A 20,000-nucleotide genomic window follows, 5' to 3' on the forward strand; every position below is an offset into this window, starting at 1 on the left:
GTGAATGTGTGTGTGTGTGTTTGTTTACAAGTGAATGTGTGTGTGTTATTGTGTGTGTTTACAAGTGAATGTGTGTGTGTCTCACCACAGTGAAGGTCTTGTATCCCTCCAGTATGGGTCTGTATCCGGTGCACCGACACAGATTTCCTGAAACAATTATCATTTCCTTAGTTTTGTTATTGTAGTTACAATACACACATACATGTTTCAGTGTCTGTTGTTCTGTGTACTCTACCTTGGAAGGCCTCCTCCACGTCGGCCATTTTGGGCGTGGGGTTGTTCCTCAGCAGAGCGTACATGGACATGACGATCCCCGGAGTACAGAATCCACACTGAGAGCCGTGAGCTCTGGCTATTCGCTCCTGAACATCAAAACACATTTAGAATGACGTCATAAAGCATTTAAAGACACTTTAAAACATCGCCTCTACTAGAACACCTGGAGTCATCATAGTCTCTATGAGGACACCTGGAGTCGTTATCGTCTCTATGAGGACACCTGGAGTCATTATCGTCTCTATGAGGACACCTGGAGTCGTTATCGTCTCTATGAGGACACCTGGAGTCATTATCGTCTCTATGAGGACACCTGGAGTCGTTATCGTCTCTATGAGGACACCTGGAGTCATCATAGTCTCTATGAGGACACCTGGAGTCGTTATCGTCTCTATGAGGACACCTGGAGTCATTATCGTCTCTATGAGGACACCTGGAGTCGTTATCGTCTCTATGAGGACACCTGGAGTCGTCTCTATGAGGACACCTGGAGTCATTATCGTCTCTATGAGGACACCTGGAGTCATTATCGTCTCTATGAGGACACCTGGAGTCGTTATCGTCTCTATGAGGACACCTGGAGTCATTATCGTCTCTATGAGGACACCTGGAGTCGTTATCGTCTCTATGAGGACACCTGGAGTCTGTACTTCAACGTGAGTCTAAGAAGTAAAACTAAGGTTCCCGTGGTCGTCTCTCACCTGTACAGGATGTAATTTTTTCGCGACACTGCCGATGCCCTCCACGGTCGTCACGGCAACCAGGTGTAGGGAGCAGAGCGGGGCGAGACAGGCGTTGACGGCGTAGTGACTGGACGGAGTTAAAGACTCAGTCTGCTCACATTAGCTTCATATAACAGCAGTGAAATCAGTTAGGTCTGAATGTGTCAGATGGAAGCACATGACTGCAGCCGACACTAACACACACACACACACACAACACACACACACACACACACACACACACACACACACACACACACACACACACACACTAACACACACACACACACACACACACACACACACTAGCTGTAGGATACAGCAGCTGTTCAGTGTGGGTCTGGTATCTGGACAGCATGACGGTACAGGCTCCACATCCTCCTTCAGCACATCCTAGTTTGGTTCCTGTTAAACCCACTGAACACAAAGTCAACAGGGATCATTAATCATTGACGACGAGGCAGATGATCAGTCCATTCAGACTCTGTGAGACACTCTGACCTCCTGACCCTCAAGACTGGCTCCTCTGTAAATCAATACATGATGGTCTAAGACAAGACTGACCCGGGTCTGTTATCGTCTCTATTCATTAGAGGGGACACCTGGGATTCATTAGAGTCTTTAGGGGACACCTGGGATTCATTAGAGTCTTTAGGGGACACCTGGGATTCATTAGAGTCTTTAGGGGACACATTAGAGTCTAGGGGACACCTGGGATTCATTAGAGTCTTTAGGGGACACCTGGGATTCATTAGAGTCTTTAGGGGACACCTGGGATTCATTAGAGTCTTTAGGGGACACCTGGGATTCATTAGAGTCTTTAGGGGACACCTGGGATTCATTAGAGTCTTTAGGGGACACCTGGGATTCATTAGAGTCTTTAGGGGACACCTGGGATTCAGTCTTTAGGGGACAGGATTTTAGAGTCTTTAGGGGACACCTGGGATTCAGTCTTTAGGTTTTAAGAAGACTCAACTGGTCCTTAAGGATGTCATCTCAGGGATATTTGGTTCCTCCTCAAGGACACAAGGGAAGTCCTCAACAAGGTTCTTAGGTCCTTGTGTGGGTTTTGGGTATTCCTGAAAAGGTAAACCTTAACCTTGAGGTGAACCATGAACTCTGAGAGACGGTAGACCTTCAGGAGTGAAGTCCTTCCATGGGGTCCTTGAGAAGGTACTTTAGAGAGGTTCCAGAAGTCTTTGAGTCGTCTCAAATGACCCTCAAGTCTAAAAAACTGGCTTAGACTCCTCTAACTTCCTCAAGGACTCTTAAGGAAACAGGAAACCCAGAGGCCATTGAGGAGACTCAGGGGTCCTTGAGGAACTCCCTGGGGTCCTTAGAGTGTCCCAGGTCTTCTGAAGCATCGGTTCAGTTGTTTCTCCCTTTGTTTGTTGGACTTTGACCGGCTGATGTGATCTCACAGTCGGTCACTGACCTCACAGTCACTCATTGTGTTTTTATGGGAAAACCAATAAACCAAACTGTCATAAACACTCATTTAAAAACAGAAGCTTCACTGTTGATTATATTCAGAACAAATCTGTCAGTGATTGTGTCGACAGACTTTTTTCTTCAAGCTGAAGTCAGAAAGCTGACGCATGAATATGGACTGAAGTTGTGAAACAGGAAACCTGACAATGTGTCTCAACCGAAATGAGGAAGACGTGACGGAAAGCATTGCTCATGAAACTCTCTTTATGTATTTATGTATCAGTGGTGGCTGCTGGCTGGTCATTTTCTCATAGACTTCTATACAACCAGAGGAGTCGCCCCCTGCTGGACAGGTGTGTGTGTGTGTGTGTGTGTGTGTGTGTGTGTGTGTGTGTGTGTGTGTGTGTGTGTGTGTGTGTGTGTGTGTGTGTGTGTGTCCTACGTTTCCTCCTCAGGTACGTCAGCAGAGTCGTCTCAGGATCTGCGTTTCTCTCAACAATCTGCAGAAAAAAAGAATCCAAGTTAAACGTATTGAATCTGGAATACGAGTCTTTAAATATGATCAAATACAAACATTTAAATTCTTTATTGTTTATAGTTTATGGATCATATTTCAGCGTATGATGCATAAACAATCCATTTGTTGATGGACAGAGATAAGTTGAATTATTATTATCATGTTACATAACTGTTATGTAAATCTCAAATAACAGAACGATAAACACAAACATAATCATAAACTCACATTGTTTTGATGTATTTCAGTGTTTTAGATTGATGATTATTAAACTTTGTCTTTTCTGCAGCCAATAAATAAATAAGAAACTAAAGAATTCACTATTTGTGTTCAAATCATTCAGAATCCAATAAAAAATGAATTTCATTGGTGTTAAGATAAGATAAGATAAGATAATCCTTTATTAGTCCTGCAGCGGGGAAATGTGCAGGCTGTGTTGATTAATAACCCAGCTGTTGTTTAACAAATCACACTTTGTCTTCATGTTTCTATATCATGTGCTCTCTGTCATAATCAGTTTGTTCCGCATGTCTCTGTCTTCAGCTTCCTTTCATCTGTTATCTCTTTAATAAAGTTAACAAGTTATGTTTGATGTTTACTTTATTTAAGTTAATAAAGTTATGTTTGATGTTGACTTTATTTAAGTTAATAAAGTTATGTTTGATGTTTTGTTTATTTAAGTTAATAAAGTTATGTTTGATGTTGACTTTATTTAAGTTAATAAAGTTATGTTTGATGTTGACTTTAAGTTAATAAAGTTATGTTTGATGTTAACTTTATTTAAGTTAATAAAGTTATGTTTGATGTTAACTTTATTTAAGTTAATAAAGTTATGTTTGATGTTTATTTAAGTTAATAAAGTTATGTTTGATGTTGACTTTATTTAAGTTAATAAAGTTATGTTTGATGTTTACGTTTATTTAAGTTAATAAAGTTATGTTTGATGTTGACTTTAAGTTAATAAAGTTATGTTTGATGTTGACTTTAGTTAATAAAGTTAATGTTTGATGTTATGTTTGAGTTATGTTTGATGTTTATTTAAGTTAATAAAGTTATGTTTGATGTTTATTTAAGTTAATAAAGTTATGTTTGATGTTAACTTTATTTAAGTTAATAAAGTTATGTTTGATGTTTATGTTTATTTAAGTTAATAAAGTTATGTTTGATGTTGACTTTATTTAAGTTAATAAAGTTATGTTTGATGTTGACTTTAAGTTAATAAAGTTATGTTTGATGTTTATTTAAGTTAATAAAGTTATGTTTGATGTTTATTTAAGTTAATAAAGTTATGTTTGATGTTTATTTAAGTTAATAAATGTTTATGTTTGATGTTTGATTTTATTTAAGTTAATAAAGTTATGTTTGATGTTTATTTAAGTTAATAAAGTTATGTTTGATGTTGACTTTATTTAAGTTAATAAAGTTATGTTTGATGTTTATTTAAGTTAATAAAGTTATGTTTGATGTTTATTTAAGTTAATACAGTTATGTTTGATGTTTATTTAAGTTAATAAAGTTATGTTTGATGTTAACTTTAAGTTAATAAAGTTATGTTTGATGTTTATTTAAGTTAATAAAGTTATGTTTGATGTTTATTTTTAAGTTTAAAGTTTAAAGTTATGTTTGATGTTTATTTAAGTTAATTTATGTTTGATGTTAACTTTAAGTTAATAAAGTTATGTTTGATGTTTATTTAAGTTAATACAGTTATGTTTGATGTTTATTTAAGTTAATAAAGTTATGTTTGATGTTTATTTAAGTTAATAAAGTTATGTTTGATGTTTATTTAAGTTAATAAAGTTATGTTTGATGTTTATTTAAGTTAATAGTTATGTTTGATGTTTATTTAAGTTAATAAAGTTATGTTTGATTTAAGTTAATAAAGTTATGTTTGATGTTTATTTAAGTTAATAAAGTTATGTTTGATGTTTATTTGTTTAAAGTTATGTTTGATGTTTATTTAAGTTAATAAAGTTATGTTTGATGTTTATTTAAGTTAATAAAGTTATGTTTGATGTTAATAAAGTTATGTTTGATGTTTATTTAAGTTAATAAAGTTATGTTTGATGTTTATTTAAGTTAATACAGTTATGTTTGATGTTTATTTAAGTTAATAAAGTTATGTTTGATGTTTATTTGTTAATAAAGTTATGTTTGATTTATTTAAGTTAATAAAGTTATGTTTGATGTTTATTTGTTAATAAAGTTATGTTTGATGTTTGTTTAAGTTTAAGTTATGTTTGATGTTTATTTAAGTTAATAGTTATGTTTGATGTTTATTTAAGTTAATAAAGTTATGTTTGATGTTTATTTAAGTTAATAAAGTTATGTTTGATGTTTATTTAAGTTAATAAAGTTATGTTTGATGTTTATTTAAGTTAATAAAGTTATGTTTGATGTTTATTTAAGTTAATAAAGTTATGTTTGATGTTTATTTAAGTTAATAAAGTTATGTTTGATGTTTATTTAAGTTAATAAAGTTATGTTTGATGTTTATTTAAGTTAATAAAGTTATGTTTGATGTTTATTTAAGTTAATATGTTTATTTAAGTTATGTTTGATGTTAAGTTAATAAAGTTATGTTTGATGTTTATTTAAGTTAATAAAGTTATGTTTGATGTTTATTTAAGTTAATAAAGTTATGTTTGATGTTTATTTAAGTTAATAAAGTTATGTTTGATGTTTATTTAAGTTAATAAAGTTATGTTTGATGTTTATTTAAGTTAATAAAGTTATGTTTGATGTTTATTTAAGTTAATAAAGTTATGTTTGATGTTTATTTGAGTTAATACAGTTATGTTTGATGTTTATTTAAGTTAATAAAGTTATGTTTGATGTTTATTTAAGTTAATAAAGTTATGTTTGATGTTTATTTAAGTTAATAAAGTTATGTTTGATGTTTATTTAAGTTAATAAAGTTATGTTTGATGTTTATTTAAGTTAATAAAGTTATGTTTATTTAAGTTAATAAAGTTATGTTTGATGTTTATTTAAGTTAATAAAGTTATGTTTGATGTTTATTTAAGTTAATAAAGTTATGTTTGATGTTTATTTAAGTTAATAAAGTTATGTTTGATGTTTATTTAAGTTAATAAAGTTATGTTTGATGTTTATTTAAGTTAATAAAGTTATGTTTGATGTTTATTTAAGTTAATAAAGTTATGTTTGATGTTTATTTAAGTTAATAAAGTTATGTTTGATGTTTATTTAAGTTAATACAGTTATGTTTGATGTTTATTTAAGTTAATAAAGTTTATGTTTGATGTTTATTTAAGTTAATAAAGTTATGTTTGATGTTTATTTAAGTTAATAAAATTTAAGTTAATAAAGTTATGTTTGATGTTTATTTAAGTTAATAAAGTTATGTTTGATGTTTATTTAAGTTAATACAGTTATGTTTGATTTGTTAAGTTATGTTTGATGTTTATTTAAGTTAATAAAGTTATGTTTGATGTTTATTTAAGTTAATAGTTAAGTTATGTTTGATGTTTATTTAAGTTAATAAAGTTATGTTTGATGTTTATTTAAGTTAATAAAGTTATGTTTGATGTTGACTTTATTTAAGTTAATGTTTATTTAGTTAATAAAGTTATGTTTGATGTTTTTGATGTTTATTTAAGTTAATAAAGTTATGTTTTAAAGTTATGTTTGATGTTTATGTTTATGTTTGATGTTTATTTAAGTTAATAAAGTTATGTTTGATGTTTATTTAAGTTAATAAAGTTATGTTTGATGTTTATTTAAGTTAATAAAGTTATGTTTGATGTTTATTTAAGTTAATAAAGTTATGTTTGATGTTTATTTAAGTTAATAAAGTTATGTTTGATGTTTATTTAAGTTAATAAAGTTATGTTTGATGTTTATTTAAGTTAATACAGTTATGTTTGATGTTTATTTAAGTTAATAAAGTTATGTTTGATGTTTATTTGTTAATAAAGTTATGTTTGATGTTTATTTAAGTTAATAAAGTTATGTTTGATGTTTATTTAAGTTAATAAAGTTATGTTTGATGTTTATTTAAGTTAATAAAGTTATGTTTGATGTTTATTTAAGTTAATAAAGTTATGTTTGATGTTTATTTAAGTTAATAAAGTTATGTTTGATGTTTATTTAAGTTAATAAAGTTATGTTTGATGTTTATTTAAGTTAATAAAGTTATGTTTGATGTTTATTTAAGTTAATAAAGTTATGTTTGATGTTTACTTTAAGTTAATAAAGTTATGTTTGATGTTTATTTAATTTAAGTTAAAAGTTATGTTTGATGTTTATTTAAGTTAATAAAGTTATGTTTGATGTTTATTTAAGTTAATAGTTATGTTTGATGTTATGTTTGATGATTTATTTAAGTTATGTTTGATATTTAAGTTAATAGTTATGTTTGATGTTTATTTAAGTTAATACAGTTATGTTTGATGTTTATTTAAGTTAATAAAGTAAAGTTATGTTTGATGTTTATTTAAGTTAATAAAGTTATGTTTGTTTATTTAAGTTAATAAAGTTATGTTTGATGTTTATGTTTATTTAAGTTAATAAAGTTATGTTTGATGTTTATTTAAGTTAATAAGTTATGTTTGATGTTTGTTATGTTTGATTTATTTAAGTTAATAATGTTTGAAAGTTATGTTTGATGTTTATTTAAGTTAATAAAGTTATGTTTGATATTTTATTTATGTTTGATGTTTATTTAATAAAGTTATGTTTGATGTTTATTTAAGTTAATAAAGTTATGTTTGATGTTTATTTAAGTTAATAAAGTTATGTTTGATGTTTATTTAAGTTAATAAAGTTATGTTTGATGTTTATTTAAGTTAATAAAGTTATGTTTGATGTTTATTTAAGTTAATAAAGTTATGTTTGATGTTTATTTAAGTTAATAAAGTTATGTTTGATGTTGACTTTATTTAAGTTAATAAAGTTATGTTTGATGTTTATTTAAGTTAATAAAGTTATGTTTGATGTTTATTTAAGTTAATACAGTTATGTTTGATGTTTATTTAAGTTAATAAAGTTATGTTTGATGTTTTTATTTAGTTAGTTAATAAATAAAGTTATGTTTGATGTTTATTTAAGTTTGTTATGTTTGATGTTTATTTAAGTTAATAAAGTTATGTTTGATGTTTATTTAAGTTAATAAAGTTATGTTTGATGTTTATTTAAGTTAATAAAGTTATGTTTGATGTTTATTTAAGTTAATAAAGTTATGTTTGATGTTTATTTAAGTTAATAAAGTTATGTTTGATGTTTATTTAAGTTAATACAGTTATGTTTGATGTTTATTTAAGTTAACAAAGTTATGTTTGATGTTGACTTTATTTAAGTTAATAAAGTTATGTTTGATGTTTATTTAAGTTAATAAAGTTATGTTTGATGTTTTGATGTTTATTTAAGTTAATAAAGTTATGTTTGATGTTTATTTAAGTTTTAGTTATGTTTAATTTAAGTTAATAAAGTTATGTTTGATGTTGTTTATTTAAGTTAATAAAGTTATGTTTGATGTTTATTTAAGTTTAATAAAGTTATGTTTGATGTTGATGTTTATTTAAGTTAAAAAGTTATGTTTGATGTTTGTTTAAGTTTACAGTTATGTTTGATGTTTATTTAAGTTTAAAGTTATGTTTATGTTTTAAGTTAATAAAGTTATGTTTGATGTTTATTTAAGTTAATAAAGTTATGTTTGATGTTTATTTAAGTTAATAAAGTTATGTTTGATGTTTATTTAAGTTAATAAAGTTATGTTTGATGTTTATTTAAGTTAATACAGTTATGTTTGATGTTTATTTAAGTTAATAAAGTTATGTTTGATGTTTATTTAAGTTAATAAAGTTATGTTTGATGTTTATTTAAGTTAATAAAGTTATGTTTGATGTTTATTTTAAGTTAATAAGTTAATACAGTTATGTTTGATGTTTATTTAAGTTAATAAAGTTATGTTTGATGTTTATTTAAGTTAATAGTTATGTTTATGTTTGATGTTTGTTTATGTTTATTTTAATAAAGTTATGTTTGATGTTTATTTAAGTTAATAAAGTTATGTTTGATGATGTTTAAAGTTATGTTTGATGTTTATTTAGTTAATAAAGTTATGTTTGATGTTTATTTAAGTTAATAGTTAGTTTATGTTTGATGTTTATTTAAGTTAATAAATGTTTGATTATTATTTAAGTTAATACAGTTATGTTTGATGTTTATTTAAGTTAATAAAGTTATGTTTGATGTTTATTTAAGTTAATAAAGTTATGTTTGATGTTTATTTAAGTTAATAAAGTTATGTTTGATGTTTATTTAAGTTAATAAAGTTATGTTTGATGTTTATTTAAGTTAATACAGTTATGTTTGATGTTTATTTAAGTTAATACAGTTATGTTTGATGTTTATTTAAGTTAATACAGTTATGTTTGATGTTTATTTAAGTTAATAGTTATGTTTGAGTTATGTTTGATGTTTATTTAAGTTAATACAGTTATGTTTGATGTTTATTTAAGTTAATAAAGTTATGTTTGATGTTTATTTAAGTTAATAAAGTTATGTTTGATGTTTATTTAAGTTAATACAGTTATGTTTGATGTTTATTTAAGTTAATAAAGTTATGTTTGATGTTTATTTAAGTTAATACAGTTATGTTTGATGTTTATTTAAGTTAATAAAGTTATGTTTGATGTTTATTTAAGTTAATAAAGTTATAAAGTTATGTTGATGTTTGTTTGTTAATACAGTTATGTTTGATGTTTATTTAAGTTAATACAGTTATGTTTGATGTTTATTTAAGTTAATACAGTTATGTTTGATGTTTATTTAAGTTAATACAGTTATGTTTGATGTTTATTTAAGTTAATACAGTTATGTTTGATGTTTATTTAAGTTAATAAAGTTATGTTTGATGTTTATTTAAGTTAATAGTTTGTTTGATGTTTATTTAAGTTAATCAGTTATGTGATTTAAGTTCATAACAGGTGTCTGCAGAGTAAAGTCCACTCTGACTGTGAACAGGACTTAATATTCATATATAACATATATATATATATATAATATAATATATAATATACTCATAATATGATAGTCTACCTTCTGTCCGTTAACGAAGAACAGCAGCTCGTCCGGCCTCGGGCTCTGGGCCCCGCTGGTGTCCATGCTGGTCCGGGTCTGGTCCGGGTCTGTCTGTCCCGGTCCTGCTGCGTGTCCTCAGCTAATCATTCACAGCCCAGAGGCCTCCGAGCACCGGGACACGTTCAGGGGCTGCACAGGACGGCCGGAAACCACAGCTTTCTCTCAAGATGGAAACACAGGAGTCACAGTCCTCATTGTGTTTCTATGGGAAAACCATCAAACACTCATTTAAACACAGAAGCTTCACTGATTATATTCAGAACAAAGCTGTCAGTGACCCGGAGCCTTCCTCGAAGCAGTCCCTGCATTCAGACTAGTTGTTGCACTTATTGAATTTGTATGAGTTTGTTTCTCTTATTGTATCATATTAGTTTGTTTCTCTTATTGTTTCTCTTATCATATTAGTTTGTTTCTCTTATTGTATCATATTAGTTTGTTTCTGGTTTATTGTATCATATTATGTTTGTTTAAGAAATTGTATCATATTGTTTGTTTCTCTTATTGTATCATATTAGTTTGTTTCTCTTATTGTATCATATTAGTTTGTTTCTCTTATTGTATCATATTAGTTTGTTTCTCTTATTGTATCATATTAGTTTGTTTCTCTTATTGTATCATATTAGTTTGTTTCTCTTATTGTATCTTATCATATTAGTTTGATTTCTCTTATTGTATCATATAATAGTTTGTTTCTCTTATTGTAATCATATTAGTTTGTTTCTCTTATTGTATCATATTATGTAATGTTTATCTTATTGTATCATATTAGTTTGTTTCTCTTATTGTAATCATATTAGTTTGTTAATCTCTTATTGTAATATATTAGTTTGATGTTTCTCTTGTAATATTAGTTTGTTTATCTTATTTGTATCATATTAGTTTGTTTCTCTTATTGTAATCATATTATGTTTGATGTAATTGTAATATTATGTTTGTTTCTCTTATTGTATAATATTAGTTTGATTTCTCTTATTTATAGTTTGTCTTATTGTAATATTAGTTTGTTTCTCTTATTGTATCATAATAGTAATGTTTGATCTTATTGTGTAATATAATATAATGTGATCTCTTAATGTAATATAATGTGATGTAATGTAATTTGTTTCTCTTAATGTAAGTTTGTTTAATATATTGTAATGTAATATAATGTGATGTAATATAATATAATGTGATGTAATGTAATCATAATATAATTTGATGTATTGTATGTAAGTAATATAATGTGATGTAATGTACTGTAATATTAATGTAATAGCTTTACTGCACAGAGTCATAGTCCTCATGTTTGTTTAATGTAATATAATATAATGTAATGTAATATAATGTAATGTAATATAATGTGATGTAATTAATATTATGTAATGTAATATAATATAATGTGATGTAATGTGAATATGTTTGTTTGTCTTATTGTAATGCTTTAAGATGCTTGTTTAAGAAAGGAGATGCACTGATGACTTCTGGTGACTAGTATGAATAATGTACATGATGTAATGTAATGTAATGTAATATAATGTAATGTAATGTAATGTAATGTAATGTAATGTAATGTAATGTAATGTAATGTAATATAATGTGATGTAATGTAATATAATGTGATGTAATGTAATGTAATGTGATGTAATGTAATATAATATAATGTAATGTAATGTAATGTAATGTAATGTAATGTAATGTAATGTAATGTAATGTAATGTAATGTAATGTAATATAATGTAATGTGATGTAATGTAATATAATGTAATGTAATGTAATATAATGTGATGTAATGTAATATAATATAATGTGATGTAATGTAATGAATGTAATGTAATGATGTAATGTAATGTAATAATGTAATATAATGTAATGTAATGTAATATAATGTGATGTAATGTAATGTAATGTAATGTAATGTAATGTAATGTAATGTAATGTAATGTAATGTAATATAATATAATGTAATGTAATGTAATGTAATGTAATATAATGTAATGTAATGTAATATAATATAATGTAATGTAATGTAATGTAATATAATGTGATGTAATGTAATATAATGTGATGTAATGTAATATAATATAATGTAATGTAATGTAATATAATATAATGTGATGTAATGTAGTGATTGTGTCGACAGACTTTTGTCTTCAAGCTGAAGTCAGAAAGCTGACGCATGAATATGGACTGAAGTTGTGAAACAGGAAACCTGACAATGTGTCTCAACCGAAATGAGGAAGACGTGACGGAAAGCATTGCTCATGAAACTCTGCTTATGTATTTATGTATCAGTGGTGGCTGCTGGCTGGTCATTTTCTCATAGACTTCTATACAACCAGAGGAGTCGCCCCCTGCTGGACAGTGTGTGTGTGTGTGTGTGTGTGTGTGTGTGTGTGTGTGTGTGTGTGTGTGTGTGTGTGTGTGTGTGTGTGTGTGTGTGTCCTACGTTTCCTCCTCAGGTACGTCAGCAGAGTCGTCTCAGGATCTGCGTTTCTCTCAACAATCTGCAGAAAAAAAGAATCCAAGTTAAACGTATTGAATCTGGAATACGAGTCTTTAAATATGATCAAATATAAACATTTAAATTCTTTATTGTTTATAGTTTATGGATCATATTTCAGCGTATGATGCATAAACAATCCATTTGTTGATGGACAGAGATAAGTTGAATTATTATTATCATGTTTTTATTTTTTATTTTTCATTTTTTACTTTTATCTTGTCTTTCTTTACTATGTCTCTTGTGTGCACTTTACTCTCTGCTGCTGTAAGCCTGCACATGTCCCCGCTGCGTACTAATAAAGGATTATCTTATCTTATCTTATGTTACATAACTGTTTTGTAAATCTATTATATAAATATATTAAAAATCACATCAAATAATGTGTCGTAGAAAATATATATATAAACACATCAGCTATTAAATTAAACACATTTTTAAATTGAATTACATTTTATTTGAAATAGAGCAGGTTTATTTCCTTTATTTATTTCATAGCCATATTTATATATAAATATACATATATATATGACACCTGGAGTCATTATCGTCTTTATGAGGACACCTGGAGTCATTATCGTCTCTATGAGGACACCTGGAGTCATTATCGTCTCTATGAGGACACCTGGAGTCATTATCGTCTCTATGAGGACACCTGGAGTCATTATCGTCTCTATGAGGACACCTGGAGTCATTATCGTCTCTATGAGGACACCTGGAGTCATTATCGTCTCTATGAGGACACCTGGAGTCATTATCGTCTCTATGAGGACACCTGGAGTCATTATCGTCTTTATGAGGACACTTGGGAGTCGTTAGTCTCTATGAGGACACCTGGAGTCATTATCGTCTCTATGAGGACACCTGGAGTCATTATCGTCTCTATGAGGACACCTGGAGTCATTATCGTCTCTATGAGGACACCTGGAGTCGTTATCGTCTTTATGAGGACACTTGGGAGTCGTTAGTCTCTATGAGGACACCTGGAGTCATTATCGTCTCTATGAGGACACCTGGAGTCGTTATCGTCTCTATGAGGACACCTGGAGTCGTTATCGTCTCTATGAGGACACCTGGAGTCATTATCGTCTCTATGAGGACACCTGGAGTCATTATCGTCTCTATGAGGACACCTGGAGTCATTATCGTCTCTAGAAGGACACCTGGAGTCATTATCGTCTCTATGAGGACACCTGGAGTCATTATCGTCTCTATGAGGACACCTGGAGTCATTATCGTCTCTAGAAGGACTTCTCTCTATGAGGACACCTGGAGTCATTATCGTCTCTAGAAGGACACCTGGAGTCATTATCGTTTATCGTCTCTATGAGGACACCTGGAGTCAGGACACCTTATCGTCTCTATGAAGGACAGGACACGTCTCTATGAGGACTGGAGTGAGGACACCTGGAGTCATTATCGTCTCTATGAGGACACCTGGAGTCGTTATCGTCTCTAGAAGGACACCTGGAGTCATTATCTTCTTTATGAGGACATGGAGTATTATCGTCTCTATGAGGACACCTGGAGTCATTATCGTCTCTAAAGTTAATTAACTTCACTAAACGCTTTAACGTAGAAGGACACCTGGAGTCATTATCTTCTCTCTAGAAGGACACCTGGAGTCGTTATAAAGAATATATATATATAATATATTTATATATATATATATAAAATATATATAAATATATAAATAATATAAACAGATGAATATTTACAAAAAAGAAGATTTATATTCTAGAAGTTTCAATAAGATTCTAACTTCCTGTTCCAGCTGAAGCCCCGCCCTCTCACATAGAACGTTCCGGTCTGACGGAACAAGAACCACGTTTACAGCTTTGCCTTCTCCTTAAAACTCTAAATAAATCAACCAAGACCCGTTCTTATTAATTACGCATAAATTAGCATGTTAATGAGCATGGTGTCTTAAAGGAGCCTCTACAGTTTAAATAAAGTTAATTAACTCACTGATCCTTTAACGTAAATGTTCCCTCTGAGCTGCCGTAGGACGCCGCGCTCCGCCAGCAGACAGCTGGTGCATTCTGGGACCTGAGGGGGCGGAGCTATAAACGTTAGTGCTTTACTAAAACGTTAGCGCTTCACGAAAACGTTAGCGCTTCACTAAAAACGTTAGCGCTTCACTAAAACGTTAACGCTTCACTAAAACGTTAGCGCTTTACTAAAACGTTAGCGCTTCACTAAAACGTTAGCGCTTCACTAAAACGTTAGCGCTTCACTAAAACGTTAAACTAAAACGCTTCACTAAAAGCGCTTCACTAAAACGTTAGCGCTTCACTAAAACGTTAGCGCTTTACTAAAACGTTAGCGCTTCACTAAAACGTTAATGCTTCACTAAAACGTTAGCGCTTTACAAAAACGTTAGTGCTTCACTAAACCGTTAACGTTTCACTAAACCGTTAGCGCTTCACTAAAACGTTAGCGCTTCACTAAACCGTTAACGCTTCACTAAACCGTTAACGCTTCACTAAACCGTTAACGCTTCACTAAACCGTTAACGCTTCACTAAAACGTTAGCGCTTCACTAAAACGTTAGAGCTTTACTAAAACGTTAGCGCTTTACTAAAACGTTAGCGCTTCACTAAAACGTTAGCGCTTCACCAAAACGTTAGCGCTTCACTAAAACGTTAACGCTTCACTAAAACGTTAGAGCTTTACTAAAACGTTAACGCTTCACTAAAACGTTAATGCTTACTAAAACGCTTCACTAAAACGCTTCACTAAAACATCAGTGCTTTACTAAAACGTTACGCTTCACTTCACTTAAAACGTTAGTGCTTCACTAAAACAAGCTTCACTAAAACGTTACTACTAAAACGTTAGCGCTTCACTAAAACGTTAGCGCTTCACTAAAACGTTAGCGCTTTCACTAAAACGTTAGCGCTTTACTAAAAACGTTAGCGCTTCACTAAAACGTTAGCATTTCACTAAAACGCGTTAAAAAGCTTTCACTAAAACGTTAGCGCTTTACTAAAACGTTAGCGCTTTACTAAAACGTCAGCGCTTCACTAAAACGTTAGCGCTTCACTAAAACGTTAGCGCTTCACTAAAACGTTAGCGCTTCACTAAAACGTTAGCGCTTCACTAAAACTAAAACGTTAGCGCTTCACTAAAACGCTTCACACGTTAGCGCTTTCACTAAAACGTTAGCGCTTCACTAAAAAACGTTAGCTTTCACTAAAAACGTCACTAAAACGTTAAGCGCTTCACTAAAACGTTAGCGCTTTACTAAAAAAATCAGCGCTTCACTAAAACGTTACGCTTCACTAAAACGTTAGCTTCACTAAAACGCTTCACTAAAACGTTAGTGCTTCACTAAAACGTTACGCTTCACTAAAACGTCAGCGCTTTACTAAAAACGTTAGCGCTTCACTAAAACGTCACTAAAACGCTTCTAAAACTAAAACGTTAGATGCTTCACTAAAAAACGTCAGCGCTTCACTAAAACGTTAGCGCTTCACTAAAACGTTAGCGCTTCACTAAAACGTTAGCGCTTCACTAAAACGTTAGCGCTTCACTAAAACGTTAGCGCTTCACTAAAACGTTAATGCTTCACTAAAAAACGCTTTACTAAAACATTAGAGCTTTACTAAAACGTTAGCGCTTCACTAAAACGTTAGCGCTTCACTAAAACGTTAGCGCTTCACTAAAACGTTAGCGCTTCACTAAAACGTTAGCGCTTCACTAAAACGTTAGAGCTTTACTAAAACGTTAGCGCTTCACTAAAACGCTTCATTAAAACGTTAGCGCTTCACTAAAACGTTAGCGCTTTACTAAAACGTTAGCGCTTTACAAAAACGTTAGCGCTTCACTAAACTGTTAACGTTTCACTAAAACGTTAGCGCTTCACTAAAACGTTAGCGCTTCACTAAACCGTTAGCGCTTCACTAAAACGTTAGCGCTTCACTAAACGTTAGCTTCACTAAAAACCGTCACTAAAAAGCGCTTTACTCACTTAAAACGTTAGCGCTTCACTAAAACGTTAACGCTTCACTAAAACGTTAGCGCTTCACTAAAACGTTAGCGCTTCACTAAAACGTTAGCGCTTCACTAAAACATTCGCGCTTCACTAAAACGTTAGCGCTTCACTAAAACGTTAGCGCTTCACTAAAACGTTAGAGCTTTACTAAAACGTTAGCGCTTCACTAAAACGTTAGTGCTTTACTAAAACGTTAACGCTTCACTAAAACGTTAACGCTTCACTAAAACATCAGCGCTTTACTAAAAACGTTAGCACTTCACTAAAACGTTAGCGCTTCACTAAAACGTTAGCGCTTCACTAAAACGTTAGCGCTTTACTAAAAACGTTAGCACTTCACTAAAACGTTAGCGCTTCACTTCACTAAAACGTTAGCGCTTCACTAAAACGTTAGCGCTTCACTAAACCGTTAACGCTTCACTAAAACGTCAGCGCTTTACTAAAAACGTTAGCGCTTCACTAAAACGTCCCCTCTTACTTAGCGTCCCTGCTCTAAACAAATGCTGGTCCTCACAAAGGTAGATACATAAGAACACACACACACACACACACACACACACACACACACAGACAAAAAAAAAGAAACAGGATTCACATGATTTTTATCTTTTTATTATTTCAAAAACAATCCAGTAAAACGTGCATTTACAAGAACCACAGTGAGACAGTAACACACACACACACACAGTAACACACACACACACACACACACACACACACACACACACACACACACACACACACACACACACACACACACACACACAGGAAACAAAGTGTGTAAACGAGGGTTTCCTCACTAACGAGGGTGAAGTTCTCTTCTTCTTCTTCTGCGTTATCGTGACCTTAAAGGCGGTCGGGGGAAACAGGAAACGCATCATCACCACATCAGATGACTCTGGCGTGTGTCATGAGGTACGGAGGTCAAACATTGTGTTCATCCATCATTCCCTCTGAATAAATGAATGTGTGGTCATAATGAAGAACACTGACGTGCTTAATGTTTACGTGTTGGAGGCGTGTGATTGGCCGACACTTCACATCAACAACATCTGGATGTTCCACTCGTCGTCTGAGGGGAGGTTTATTATATTATTTATTTTATTTAAACTTATATAGAAGTGTGAATCACTTGTAAAACATTTTGAAACAAACTGCTTCACAAAACATATATACAATATTTCTAATAATTCAATTGTTTAGAAATGTTTTTCTCATCGTTAGTCGTCATATTAATTTACTGACCTTTAAATATTAATAAAGAAGCAACAGGGCTGATGGGAAATGTGGTCTTTATGTGGAGAAACAAAACCACATCAGACGACGTATTAGTGATTCAAATAACTTAACATTCTATAAAGAATCATAAAACCCGTTAAAGTGACGAGTGGAAGCTCCGCCTTCATATTTCTGACATGTAAAAATATAAAGAATAATCTGATTTTCATGGAGCCGCTCTCCGTATCAAACACTACAAAGTCGTCAACGAAGAGTTTATTTTTTCTTCGTCATGTAAACGTTGAGTTCAGGGGAGTCGGGAAAACTAAACGCTGTTTAATGAATGGAGACGAAAAACTGATGTTTAAAAGTATTAAATAAATAATTTGATGATGTGAAGGTTTGAATTATGATTTTAAAGAAATTATTAACAATTTAATAAAAATATTTCAGTAACTTAAATTATTCGTTTTCTATAAAAACATAATAAAAAAAAGAAAGATTCTGACATAAGTCTGAAATTAAATATGTCATAACAGAAACAAATGTGAATTTATAGGAAACGATTTAAAGTGAACAAAAAAACTAAAAGTAGAAAAAAGGAATTTAAGGGAACTACTTTCAGGTTTCATGGCACAAGTCACTTAATACTTTTAGTCGCTTAAAGGAATAATTTTCTTCATTATTAGAAAATAAATTATAATTTGAGAGTAAAAATGTACTTAAGGGAACAAATAATGTTTGAGGGAACAGTTTGGCTTCTTAACAAATCTGAGGGAACAGATAATAAATAATAAAAAATCGTTTTGATAAATAAATCAGTTAATTAGGAGTTTGAAAGAAAATAAATAAATAATAGAAGTTCAGTTTGAGGGAACTAACGGAGGAAACAGATTAGTCACTTAAGGGAACAAACTTATCTTCATCATCTTCGTCATCGTTTGTAGAGGAATGTTTGGCCGCATGTCAAATACCAAAGTTTAGGATTATTAATATCAAACATGCATTTTGTTTACGTCACATTTTCATCTTCTACTTTACAATGTGACGTTTTTATGACTTTAAATGAATCCCTTCAGAATAAAAGTCACATTTAATAAAAGCTGGATTTATACTTTGTTCAGCTCGTTAACACTGACCTTTGACCTGCTGCTCTGATGATGTCATCAGATATTATTAATACTGTTTTCCTCAAAACTGTGACTTTAAATATCGAAACTCACTTCAGTCTTTTAATTCTTACTTTTATTTCATTTTGACTAGTACGTTTTTTCCTTCCAGCCTCTTGAATTTGAGAATATAACTTTAGTTTTAGAGTTATAACTTCCCTTTTTAAATCTCATACTTTTAAAGTAAAATTAGGATTTTGAGTTTTTAATCTGATTTATGTCCTTTCACCATAATATTTTTGAATATTTGTATTTATTTATCTTGTATATTAATGTATTGGTTCTCCTGGTCTTCCGTAGCGTTTCCCTCTCATCGCTCAGAAACTTTTCTTCGTGGCACTAAAGATCTCCTCTCTCTGAACGGACCAATGACTGAGCTCCGTTCAGACGGAGGCCTGTGATTGGCCGGTTCCTGTCACATGAGTGGTGTGTTATTTGATGTTCTTCAGCAGAGAGGTGCGAGCGTTCACGACGGCCTTGAAGGCGTCCTCGCTGCCGGGGGCAACGCACTTATCTGGATGCAGCAGCACCGCCAACTTCCTGTACGCCTTGTTCACCTCCTCCCTGGAAACAAGGGGGTAGGAACCAACGTTTCAACTAGTTCATTATATAAATATATATAAATATATATAAATATATAAATGTAAGAATAAATACAGGTCATATTATTCAAAGTACTACTACGGTAGAGGGTAGAAATACACACAATGAGGAGATCTGTTTATGTTTCTTGTTATATTGTTTTTAAGTATAAGCCAGAAAAGGACTCCTTTTAATGTCTCTCTATTATTATATATATTAATTTGAAACATGTTTTATGTTTGTATTTTTTCAGAATGAGAAAATAAAACGATTTATATATAATATATAATATTTTTAAATTATAAAACGAACAATAACAACCATATAAATAATATTATTAATAACAAAAGCAGCAACAATCAAATAATAACCAAATAACAATAATATTAATAAAACATTATAATGATACAAAATAATCATAATAAATCATAAGGATAATAAATAGTAATAATAATAATAACAATAGGGATACATAATATTAATAGTTATAATAATAATAATAAAT

At 30.5% G+C, this 20,000-nt stretch overlaps 2 protein-coding genes across 3 annotated transcripts in view; both read right to left on the reverse strand.

Moving 5' to 3' along the window:
• The window catches only part of xdh (xanthine dehydrogenase), a 21,117-nt gene extending 11,001 nt beyond the window's left edge, over positions 1-10,116 (reverse strand). The window contains exons 1-6 of the mRNA XM_054623808.1: positions 10,009-10,116; positions 2,872-2,929; positions 1,319-1,415; positions 978-1,086; positions 236-362; positions 86-147 (exon numbers count right to left, since the gene is read on the reverse strand). Coding sequence (XP_054479783.1) covers positions 86-147; positions 236-362; positions 978-1,086; positions 1,319-1,415; positions 2,872-2,929; positions 10,009-10,074 — 519 coding nt within the window. The 5' untranslated portion in view covers positions 10,075-10,116. The remainder of the gene's footprint in view (positions 1-85; positions 148-235; positions 363-977; positions 1,087-1,318; positions 1,416-2,871; positions 2,930-10,008) is intronic.
• Positions 10,117-17,128: 7,012 nt separating this feature from the next.
• The window catches only part of dnajc27 (DnaJ (Hsp40) homolog, subfamily C, member 27), a 6,410-nt gene continuing 3,538 nt past the window's right edge, over positions 17,129-20,000 (reverse strand). For both annotated transcript variants that reach the window (XM_054623692.1, XM_054623691.1), the window contains exon 7: positions 17,129-19,477. In XM_054623692.1, the coding sequence (XP_054479667.1) occupies positions 19,345-19,477 (133 nt within the window). In that variant the 3' untranslated portion in view covers positions 17,129-19,344. The remainder of the gene's footprint in view (positions 19,478-20,000) is intronic.

The sequence above is a fragment of the Anoplopoma fimbria genome, chromosome 22 (genome assembly GCF_027596085.1).
Source record: "Anoplopoma fimbria isolate UVic2021 breed Golden Eagle Sablefish chromosome 22, Afim_UVic_2022, whole genome shotgun sequence".
NCBI classification, from domain to species: domain Eukaryota; kingdom Metazoa; phylum Chordata; class Actinopteri; order Perciformes; family Anoplopomatidae; genus Anoplopoma; species Anoplopoma fimbria.